At 31.4% G+C, this 12,448-nt stretch overlaps 1 protein-coding gene across 2 annotated transcripts; it reads left to right on the top strand.

The window, feature by feature from the left end:
* Positions 1-1,327: 1,327 nt before the first annotated feature.
* Positions 1,328-10,593, top strand: LOC106639212 (protein N-terminal glutamine amidohydrolase). 2 transcript variants are annotated; one of them, XM_014352715.2, is made up of 5 exons: positions 1,328-1,757; positions 6,596-6,749; positions 6,839-7,109; positions 7,208-7,424; positions 9,367-10,593. In XM_014352715.2, the coding sequence occupies exons 1-5, from the start codon at positions 1,675-1,677 to the stop codon at positions 9,410-9,412; spliced, it is 771 nt and encodes a 256-aa protein (XP_014208201.2). In that variant the 5' UTR covers positions 1,328-1,674; the 3' UTR covers positions 9,413-10,593. The 2 variants fall into 2 exon arrangements, with proteins under 2 accessions (XP_014208201.2, XP_089447376.1); XM_089591250.1 differs by having other exon boundaries at positions 7,208-7,456.
* The last annotated feature ends 1,855 nt before the right edge of the window (positions 10,594-12,448 follow it).

The following is a 12,448-nucleotide window of genomic DNA, read 5'->3' as shown; positions in this document are numbered from 1 at the left end:
TGTCACGACTGTTTTACCACCAACGAAACAAAAAATCGAACTTTGATTAGTGGGCATTTCGGGTTTTACACAGAAAATAATCAATAACATATATACACGAGTCGTTCTAAAAAACAGGCTATCCATATTTGTGCCAACAGTAACTTTGGTTTTTGAAATCCTTGTTTTTCGTTTTAAAATTCATTTTAAAATTACATCATACATATATATCAGTAATTTTGGAAAAATTGATACTATTAGAATAAAAATGTTTCAAGCTCATGAAATTTAATTTTTAAATTATTTTGCATCACTATTTATAAATATACTATCATACGTATATGTTCATTAGTTTTATAGCGTAGATAAAAAAATGTGTGGGTGTATGTGCATCTCTCTGTATTGTACAGTTAAATGTGTAGGCCATCCCACATAACTTCTTATTACTCTTTTAAAGGCCACACCAAGGCTCCCAGATTTTCGGGAGTTCGCCGCATGCGCAGTGCACTATCACCGGATAAATAAAAGGATTACCTGGATTACGACCAATCGTTTTCAAAGTCTCTAGTGGGGGCGCGATTTTGGAATTGCGCTCAAAGCGAATATTGCTCAAGCATATATTGATGTGTACTAGACAGACAGATTCGCGACTCGCGACTCCTACAGGCTGTATACCGGGCTACAGCATAAGGACCTTGTGTTGTAGGGGTCGCGAATCGCGAATATTTGTCCGTCTAGTGTATTGGGATATTTGGGATCGGCCCTTGAGAGCCTTCTTTTGAAACTTCGGAATCACGCCACAATGTGTAAGGATATAAAAGCTGGTGGCGCTGATAGTCACGAGCCTTCTCTTCCCATTTTTGAAACTTGCCACTTTATCGATAATAACCTATAGGACAGTGGAGCTAGTACTCAACTTATGAAGCTTTCAGATGCAGACATGAGATTCCGAGCCAATGATTGGTTGATTAGGATTGTGTGCGTGTTGGTCCTGAATATGGCAGAGCCAATCAAGAGAACCTCCCGCATCTGCGACCCTATCCCAGTAGTGCCCAGTGTCCCTTGACCCTCTCTAGATCTAGTCTCTAGAAAGCTTGGGCTATCAAGCGCCATCTGTGGTCAGATGCTCAAACCCTCAGTGATACGACTAAAACTTGAACTTAACCTGAAGCCGACGGTTGGTATAACATAGCTCGTTTCAATTTAAAAGTGAGTTTATCTATAAGGACAAGTGTTTGCCTATATCGCACCCTATTATTAGGTATCATCAGTATGTCAATCCTATGGACTTATTTTCTAGTATTTTATAGTAGCAAGCAGTACCTACAACGAACGCGCAGCAAGCAGAAGTAGTTAGTATATATAGAGTGCGTGTGCACGCACGCGCGCACAACCTTATTCTGCTTATTTAGTAATTCAGTTATTTGGCATAGCCCGTTACTATCAGCAAGTGTGTTATAATACGCGTATATGTTTACTCCTAAAACTGCGGAAAAAAATAAGATTAACAGTATCCTCACAAGGATCTAAAATCAGTTCGATATTCCTTGCATCTACATTGTATTTCCAATTATAAAGGATACCTGTAGTTGTCAGGCAACGCACCATAAATATATATACATATATACATATATCTATATATACGTAATATATAGTTTTTGAGCAGACGGCCGATAAAGTTTGTAAACAAAGAAAATGGCTGGGGAGAACAACGTGAAGCCTCCCTTGCTGTTACTGTTCCCAAAGCGCTCCGATTGCGTCTACACGAGCTGCTTCTGGTAAGTAGGCTTGAGATTTGTTTATTCGGAACTTTTCATGTGTAAAACCCAAGAATCTGTATAGGCTGTGCTCCGAAAGATATGCTCGGTACCAACCAGTAACTTTAAGAACTCGTCATTTTTGTGTTACTGGTAAGTGACAAGTTCGATTTTCGGAACACAGCCCTACCTGTTAGTCAAAGAAGGCGAAAAAAAAAAAAAATCAAACGTCCTCAAAAACATACGGCAGGTACGGAGGTACGCTTACACATGCTTTTTTTCTCTCTCCATCCTCTTTGGGTGGAAGTAAAAGAGAAAAAGAGACTGCGCTGCTGCAAGTGTAGGTACTGCGGCAGATCTAAAGGTGGATCGATACTCTTGTTGCAGAGATAACCCGCTGACGAGGACCTCATGTCCTGCCACATACCGTCGTATTCGGCACTCTCGATGATTTTTGATTTCATAGTTTTTTTATTTTTCTCGAAATTTTTTACTGACTTTTCCGGATCATGTACATAGGAAAAAGTGAATAAAAAGATGTAGCGATATAATACCCACGAGAGCTTGCCCGTAGGCGGACGTTATATGGTATTCGTGCGCGCTTTTTTCCGTGCTCCAGTTAATGTACGTTGCTCTTGAGTGCTTTTTTTTTCTTCCTTATTATATTTGCGTGCTCGCTCGGACTTTCCAGTGCTTTATTGATTGTCCTTGCGCGAATTTTACACACACCTCGTATCGGCGCATTCATATTTTATGCTTTGAATTTTCATATTTTTTCATGCAATGGAGCAATACAATCTAAAACATTGTAAATAAGGGCGTACGCTATGCTCTATTGCTTTTCCCTGGTTCAGTCTAGAGAGTTTTTTCAGAAAATTTGCGGTGGTACTTTTTCGGAATTTCCCCCTCCTCAAATAATCAATGTTTTTTTGCATTAAATGATAGGTTATTAACAGTATAACATTTTCCTAAATGAGTTGTGATGTAGAAATAATTTTTGTATTGCAAAAAACACGAATATAACTTGGAAAATTGATTTCGGAACAGCAGACGCTCTGAAATACAGTAACAATTTTTTAATGTATTTCCGCTTATATTATATAGTAAATTAAACACCTCAAAGGTTTTTACGGTAGGTTTTCATGGCAAATAGTTTTTAATTTTTATACTGTGATTCTCGTTAGAGGTTTATTTACTACTGATACTGAAGAGATTTATAAAAAAAAAAAAAACAATTTTCTTTGGGGGGGGGGAGATTCGGAAAAACTAGCTCCCCCGACGATCATGTGATGATTTTCAATTGTTCAATGTTCAAATTTTTTTTCTTTTATTTCTAGAGGTCTTGAGAAATGAGAAAATTATGGTGAACTCATAGTTCTCGTCTTGACACTTTTTTTTATGGTTTTTTTTTTTTTTAAGTTTTAATAGTAAATGTCAAAACCCACTTTACGATGATTTCTACTCATTTCATCATAAATTTGTTCCAAAAAAAAACGTAAAAAGATGTATAATGTAACATTAGTATTAAAAATAAGCTTGAATGTTGTTTTTTAACGTTCAAAAAGAATGACATTACCAAAAGTTATAAAAATTTAAAGCTTGAGGAATAAGTGCCAATGTTATTAATATTCAGATTTTAGAACTGTAACGTTTAACATTTACCACTTTTTCTAATGTTTCAAAATGTAACCTTAAATTTGTACCAAGAAAAATACTTTTTCCTACCTTGGGCTACTTTGAGGGTTGGGTGTACCCTCGGTAGGAAAAATAGGGTTCGCACCTGATGCGCATCCAACCAGGGCAAGCACAAGGAGTCATTTGGGCCCTACTTTGCAGGTCCTTCGGGCCTAGTGCTTGCTCTGGCGATATGCGCCACCAGGTACGAAAGCTACTATTGGTAAATTGATTAGATTTTAACTGTTTCACTCCTAACTTTACTCCAAAGAACGGCACAATGTGTTTAATTCTAAGGAAACATAATGCACAGAGTAATCTTCACTTTTTTTTTTTAAAGTTCAAAAACAAGGTCATATTCCATATTTCATATTTATATTATATACTTCTATTTCCAATTAATATTTCTATATTCCATAAAAATCCAACAGAACATGTAAATTACTTAAAACAAACAATTTTAGTGTCAGTGTGCTTTTTTAAAAGTTTTTATTGAGTTTTCAGAGTGAATTTACAATAAAAAGTCTCGACTAATTTCAATTTTTCTCCATATCTATGACGAGGAAAATTATACATAATCCGGTAGACAAGACACGAAAAAATAGTGAATGAGGTCAATTTTGGGAAATAGCGCAGAAACAGTTTTCCAAAGTGTAAAAAAACAGCCAAATATAATTTGTTCCTCTTTTGATCATCTATTGACTTGCGCTAGTTAAATTACCGCAAAGTTGAGTATTTGCATATAAGGCACAACTGATATAAGGGAGTATATTACTGTTATTACCACACTGTGTGAAAATTTGGTACTTTTTGGTGCAGGGTTGGTAAAAAAATGTATACATCCTACGAGACAAAGAGAAGAAAGCCTTAGAGCTCTATGATTAGCGCCCTTCGCTTTGCCTCAAGCGTCAATCGTATATATTCTGAACAAGCTATTATTTTATCATTTTTTTGCGATTCATGGCGTTAATTTTAGCTAACAGACAGAAAAGTGATACCTTGTAAAGATCTATGAGTTTTATATTAAATTTGTAATCTAAAATGTGAAACGAATGTGTTACATAGGGGAAAACGATAGTTTTGCGAGTTTGTGGTATTAATAGTGATTTACAGCATCAACTTGCTTTCATAACTAAGTATCTTAAATGAAAAAACGTATATTTCAACGAAATCTTTAATTTTTCCTCCCACATTTAATTGATCATCTAAAATACAAAACAAATAAGTTAGATAGGGAAAAACTACGTTTTTGCGATTTTTGAGCACTTATTGGCTCACAGAACGTTTGGGTTACATCCTGCATACAAATTTTTAGTTCAAAAAGTTGTATTTCAATTATATCTTCAACTTTGCCTTTTACAGAAAACCTCGAAAATATCACGTAAAAAAAGTTATAGCCAAAAACTGTTTTTTTTTCACTGAAAGCACTATTTTAAAATGACTGCCATTTTTTTCTAAAACAGGAAATATTGCTAATTTTAAACCAACACGTAAGATATAAAAGACAAAGCTCTTTGTCAAAATTCAGCCCAATTCGACAAAAACTATACGAGTTAGTCAAAAAAATTAATTACGCCCATACATGCATACATTTACATCCTTGACGCCGAGGTGGCGGTCGAAATTTTTTTTACCAAAATTTTTTTTACGCAAAAACAATAATTTTGAAGGGTACTCACACTTTATGCTCTGGTAAAACTATAAGGTTCTCCTGAGTTTCAGTCGTGCCTAAAAAGTGCTCAAATTGACATTAAAAATTACAGTTTCCATTATTTTCATTTAGTAGTAGTTTTCTTACCTTGTGGCGTATGTCGCCAGAACAAGCAACAAGGACTCCATTTGGATGCGCACCAGATGTGAACTCTTTTTCCTACTGAAGACGCAGTAAACGTCCAAAGATAAAAAAAACAACCCCAAACTAAGAAAAAAATATTACAAGAAGAACTTGGGAATATTGTAAGATCTACCTAGATGCCATCAATTCTTAAATTTTAAAGTAGTTTCATTGAAGAATGGTAAAGTTTCAAATGAACAAGTATAAATTTTTAAATAAGATTTTAGCACTTTTGTGCACTGCAATTTTTCGAAAAGACGCTTTGCAATACTGTAACTTTCTCAGATCGATAGATAAATAAAAGAGGAACAAATTATCTTATTCTGTTTTTTTCAGCTCTCACTGCTAAGAGCCAGAATCAAAAGTATGAAAAAAGACTTTGTTATGGTTTAGTATTTGTTTAATAAAAAACGAAGGACATGCCTTGGTTGGACAAACCTATTTTTCCCCAGAATGGGATGATATTATAAAGAGTTTAAAATAGATTCCGCGCTATGTTATCACTCAAATTTGACCTATTTGAATGCTTTGTCTACCAGGTTTTTTTACTGTCCAATATTTTAATAATGTCTCAAAGTATTTGATTTCCAGGATGAGAATAATACAAAAGTGTTGGAACAATACTTTAGGAATATTAAAAAAGTAATATCCCGCACTAGAGCATTACAAATTTTTGTACTAATAGTGTAGTTAATTACAATACCGTACTGCAATGACGTACATAAAAAAAAATACAATTATGTAAAATATTGCTGCAATGTTAAGACATCATGCAATTATATTGTTTTGCAGATAGTAATGTGAATTAGTTGATAGATTTTGTCAATCACACGATAAACGTTACTGCAGTACAATATTTTAGTAATTCACTCAGAACATAACGTATGAACTGTTTTCACACAATATTACTTTAAAGTAATAAAAATAAATCCAATGTACATTTGAAATTTTGCAAACTACTCAATTTAAAAATAACACGTTTAATATTATATGGAGCTGAGGTACGTAATAAAAAAACTTGTGAGTATAATATTTAATATGTTTTAAATACAGAAGCTTTTAAAAAATCAACTTTCATAAGTATATTGAAATGAGTTGTATCTAGTGGTGAGTAACACATAGGTTGAAAATTGTTTACAATCGATCATTGTAAACTAAAATTTTATTAGAATTATTCATGTTTCCGTTATGTTTAATTATAATTTTTAATATTAAATATACATTTACTTATAATTAAATATAACGGGTATATAAATAACTCCAATAAATATTTTTCCATTAACTGTAGTTCATTGAGATGCATTATGTACGTATCACTGTGCACACATAATGAAGGATTATCGAATTTCAGCGAAGAAAATGTTTGGAAATTATGTCAAGATATTGAAAATCGACATCCCACCGAACTAAAGTTTTGTCACGTAGCTTTCGTAAGTAATCAAAATCGTACCGTACCATTGTGGAGGCAGCTCTCTTCCAAAGAAGAAAATAAAATGGTAGTTTGGGTGCGTAATCTAAAAATTAAATACTGCACATACATGCTAAATTAGTCGATTTTGCACGTACCTAATATTTATTTTTATTGCGTGCGCAGGACTATCACGTTATACTTATTTATGCACCCGACGACAGAGCAGTGGTTTACGATCTTGACAGCGAATTGCCTTTTCCTACATTCTTCTGGAAGTACGCCATGGAGACCTTTCGAAGGGATGAAGCGTTATCTCCTAAATTTCACAGAAAGTTTAGAGTCGTGTCCGCTAGCGATTACCTCAGGACTTTTGCTTCCAACAGGCAACATATGAAAAGAAAAGATGGCACGTGGATCAAAACTCCCCCTGATTATCCTCCAATTTGTACTCCAAGTGAGTTAATCAACTGTTTATTCATTCTCGATATTTCGCGTTTAAATTTTCAATTTTACTACTTCTAACATTTTTGAAACTTTCAATGTTTTACCCAGCCTGCTCAGACAACTTGGATAGTTTTATTGAAATGAATCCCGACACAGGCATTGGGAAAATTATGACCTTGAACCAATTGTTCGCTAGATTTTATCGGGAACCAAATCCACCGATCGTTCAAATAAGCCAACAACCAGCACAACAACCAACTGCTCAACAAACTGTCGTTCAACAGCAAGGCCCTATACAACCAGCGCTGTCAAAGCCTACTTCCAAGTAATTTTGTGATCTAATCAACGACAGTTAGAGTAATTTGTTTTTTTTTTAATTTTTTTTTTTGTTTTCATACATTTGATTATTTATTTATTTTCCGTTTTGCATCAAGTGCCCCTATTTCTAATTGAAATTTAACCAAATGCTTTCTATTTCCACTAATAGTTTTATTTTCTAGTAAAATTAAGTACCTTTAGTATGAGTATGTTTTAACACAAAGAAAACAAAAAATACGATGTCATTACAAATTTTCCCGCTTGCTCTTAGACTTTGATAAAGCTACACTTATTAACCTTATTATTAACCTTTGTAGAAAAATCACCTACATCACGTACTGATAAGTTTTACAATTTACCATTATTTTGTACTCTAACTGAGAAATTTAAGTGTGTTGATGCATGAGGTAGTCCCAGTATTGAAATATTACAAGGCCATATGTTTTGTACATTGCACCCCCTACTGATACCTTACCTGCATTCAGTTTAAGTTTAATTTAGTCAAAACAGTTGAAACTAGTAGTATACCAAAAAATAATTCATGAGAGGTTATGACTATAGTTCTTAATGAAATTAAAAGTTTATTTTTTAAATAAAAGTGTTTAAGACTTGTTTTTATAGGATTGGTTGGAAATAATACATAATACTATAAAAAATACTATTTGATATAATATGAATGTAAACTACTGTTTGATATAATAATTATTAAAATTGATAAAATATTAATTTTAATGAAAAAGGGATTGACTACACAAATCTCTATAACAAAAAAAGTTTTTAAAAATTAATTAATAGTTATTATATACTTTTATGAATCTTTTTAATTATCTGTTTAAAAATACTTGGTTAATGATTAATTCAAGCTTTGTACGTTATTCAAGCACAACAAATTTTAAGTAAGCTGTATGTACGCATTAGCGTTTCATTTAGAAAAACTACGTAGGATCTCACGTAACTTACATTTTTTAATTAATAATTCACATTTATTTAGCTCGTGACTAATCAATATATTATGTATTATTAAATATTTATCATTCTATATTTCAATAAATTAGTGTTTCATACGTGTAACATAACTGATATGATCCTTATTTTTATAAATTTTTAATATCTACTAAATAATAATAATCTGAAATGTAAGGAGTTAAAAACCTAATAAAAATGTGTGTAGTATTGTTATTTCAATGAAATATTAACTAAATTTTAATAAATTTCTTGAATTAAAATGAATGTTTATTTAATTTAAACAAATCAATAATGACTTCAGTATTATGAATTGGTGTACTTAAGACTCAATAAATAATCAAGCCGTCAAAGTTTATCTCATGATTGTTTTAATATGTATTTCTATAATTAAAATAAATAATTATTTATTTATATTTGACTCAGTTGCAGGTCTATAAATATTTATTTAATTTTAATAAATATTTATGGAGCTGATAGTTGTATTTAATTTTAATAAATAATTATGTTTTCAAAAGTAATAAACGTATAATCATTCTAATTTATTTTTTAAGTCACATAAGTACTCATTCAGGATTAATTTTTTGCATTTGCTGGCAATAAAACTGTTTTTAACTGAAAATTTACGCTGATTCAATCGTTAAAAATGTATTGGATATAACTAAACATTAATATGCTAAAAATAAGAATATTTATTCGAATCTAATAAAATGTTTATTTCTTTGTATTATAGTCAATAATTTATTTAAATCAGTAAAAAATTTTTTTCGACCGATCCTAATTTTTTTCTCAGTGTACACTAATGTAAGATCAGTGTTCACACTCACTTTTCACGATACCAACTACTTTTTATACATTGTAAAAATTAAATGATTGAAAAATCACCTTAAACCTTTACGTTCATGATCTATATTTTGTGTACGATTCACGTTCCGTTTTGATTAATGTTGTGTATGCACTAACAAAAGTTTTTTCTTATGTTATAGCGATGGTCTTCGAAAATGCACAGAAGTACCAAGCGCTTTTGTGTGAGCAGATTGACGGAAAATTTTGGAAACACTAATTTTTCGACATCGCGTGAAAAAAAAAATAAATAAATAAATCAAAAATCAAAAATTAGCTTCGATTTGAGAGTATACTATGCGTACAGCTTTTACTTTTTGTATGCTTTTAAAAACAGATTTCTAAGGATGAAAAATATGTCTTCTTCACTGCCCTACGTGGTTGTTTTTAAACGTTTTTACTGTGTAAAGTAACGTTACCATATTATTAAAATTCGTCACACTTTTTATATTATAATTGACAGTCGGTAGTTTTTAGAGTGCAACATAAATGCTTTTCTCCATTTTTTTATCGATGCATTTTACATGTAAGTTGTGCACAAAATCGAAAAAATGTGATTTATTCTTAAGATTTTTGTCAGTGAAAAGCTCGTAATCAACTAAAACTGGTTAACTTTTTTGCAAATCTATAAAAATTTACAAGTTGACTTGTACATTTACTGAATTATATTTGTCAACAAAATTATTACTTGGTGACTTGGTAAAAATCATTCAGCTTTCAATGATATAGACATAGATTGTTTCAAAAACGTGAGAGCGCATATTAACTTAAGGGTCACCACCTTTACGGGCAGCTGCGTATTTATAACTAATGATGCTTGACATAGTCGTACCAAAGACTGATTGTAGTGAAATAACATGAATATTTCTACAATGGAATTAGTTAATCTATGCAGCCCATTTCGTCAACCTTTGATGTGATTGATGCGCTTGTGTTAACTATGCGATAGTTTTTAGGTATTTGTACCTATTTATTACTTAAACCGTTTTATTCCAGTTCTTTAGACTACTTCATTGACGATTAATTGTCAACTCTAGTCAAGTGCATAAAAACGAATGTCATAATTGTTGCGTACATGTTTTTTACGATGTACATTCATTATTGTAAAAATATAGAGTTTACGAAATTGCAATCTCTCGTATTTACGGTCGGCAAAGTTCTTGCATTGATTCCATTTCAATTGTTGAGTATATCTTTAAGGTATATATTACATTGAGATATTACATTACATTAGGATATAAATATTGGTTTCTTGCAATGTGATCTTTACACTATATTTCGAAATGAACTTACGTCTATCAATTTGAGCCTTATTGAAATGTAATAAATCATTCTAGTTCTTGTGATATTTTACACTTTCTACTTTTTAATACCTGTTCTATGTAAATATACGCATACACATGAGTGTATAATACGTACCGTTTATGATATCTATATATATATATATATATATATATATATATATATATATATTACACATTGATTGTGAAAAGTAAATAAACGGCAACCGTATTTGTTCATTGGCAAACTATAAATTATCCCAGTGACTTTTGATCGATTTCTTATTAAATTAGTTTTTAATGACACTGAACCAATGAACGGTTTGTTATAGTGAAACAATTATTGATTATTCCCACAACGAAAATTTTCCATCATATTTCTATTGTTACACAGGATAAATTTTCTATTGTTATACTGTTATATTGTTATGAATAATTTAAGAATTAGTGTGATCGGATATTAGATTTCGGAAATGTCCTTGAGCGGAGAACAAAAATATATTTTACGTTATTAAAAGAAAAGATCGTCACAACTGTACTTTTGAAACATATGTAAAGCAGACGCAATAATCGGTTATATCTGTATGACGAATATGCTTTATTATTCTCGTCCTTATAAGATGCGAATAATTTTAATCTATCAAAATAAGTGTCTGATTGTAGTTTACCGTTGCGTCATCAGTTTCGATAGTTCGTCCACTTTTTGCCTTCCAAAAATCTTTGCACTTCTCACTTACACATACATACCTCTCTCTTTCTACCGTATACATGTTTAAGGGAGTATCCAAGTTACTTCTTGGAAAAAAAAAAATAAAAATAATTACTTCTACATACTCTTAAAGTCATAACGGCAGATAAAAAGGTTTACGTGCTTCTAAAAGATATAAGAACATTTTCTAAAGAAAATTAATACTTTTGCTGCTGTAATTTTTTTAGTAATAAGTTTTATTCGATAAATAAATGTTACAATAATAAATCTTCTACATAATCGAACGAAGAAGGCGAAAAAATGAATCATTATTAAAACTGACGTACACAATTTCTTTGTGAAACTTAAAATACTTTTATCGAAGACTGCTGCATTTATCATCAACAGATATGTCTACAAATAAGATAATGTTATTAAGTTATAAATATATTATATATACATATTGTACATAAATATATGCGAATGTACATTAGCATTAATTACTATTGTGTTTAAACTATTTAAGACATGTAAATGTTTAAAAAAAAAAAAAAATTACCACATTTATTGGAAGCAAAAAAGAAGCAAGTCTAAAATCTCATGAATATTTCCACGATAAAAATGAGATTTGAGAGGTTCTTTGCTAGCTCTCGTAGTGTGTATGCTTTTTTTCAGACCAACTTGGTCAGAAATAATACTCTTGCTTAGTTTGGTGCTAGAAAAAGTACCATTTCTGATCAAGTGTATCAAACAAATTTTTCAGTATGTTTTCCGTAATGCACCGTTTTATCGTCGTTGTGATTATTGACTGGTTGACTGATTGTCAAAAACAGAGTTGGATTTTTTTACACGGTATGAGGTATAAATTAATACGAAATTATACTATCATAACATATGTGACTTTTTTAAGGCGACGTCGGAGAAAAACGTGAAAGAGTCTGCCGTAATGCACTCAACTCGAATCATTTGAAGTTAAGAAAAAAAAAATTGCTTCAATCAGTCTATACTACAGATAGTTATTTCGTAGATAAAACCATAACAGGAAATGAAGTGAGTTTATGACTTTGTGAACAAAAATCTGTTTTTCGGTAATTATTTTCTATTTCTATAAGACCAAAGTACCGTAATGTATGAATCTAATGTGTGAAATGCGATTTTACGCACAATTGTTGTCACCACGCAACGAATCGTTGATGAAGTTAGAGAAAAGTGCGTGGTAATTACAAGAATGAGCAAAATGCTTATTACATTTTGTGA

Source organism: Copidosoma floridanum, unplaced genomic scaffold, assembly GCF_036245765.1.
Source record: "Copidosoma floridanum isolate Cflo_tuat_1 unplaced genomic scaffold, Cflo_Japanese_pri ptg000013l, whole genome shotgun sequence".
NCBI classification, from domain to species: Eukaryota; Metazoa; Arthropoda; class Insecta; order Hymenoptera; family Encyrtidae; genus Copidosoma; species Copidosoma floridanum.
The sequence above is the reverse complement of the archived record's forward strand: the minus strand, read 5'-3'. Positions and strand labels throughout refer to the sequence as shown.

Excerpts from the sequence above, each read along its gene's own strand:
- LOC106639212 (XM_014352715.2), top strand. The coding sequence starts at position 1,675 with ATGGCTGGGGAGAACAACGTGAAGCCTCCCTTGCTGTTACTGTTCCCA. Across the intron at positions 6,750-6,838 it reads AAAATAAAATGGTAGTTTGG|GACTATCACGTTATACTTAT; the intron begins GTGCGTAATCTA and ends TTGCGTGCGCAG. Across the intron at positions 7,110-7,207 it reads TCCTCCAATTTGTACTCCAA|CCTGCTCAGACAACTTGGAT; the intron begins GTGAGTTAATCA and ends TGTTTTACCCAG.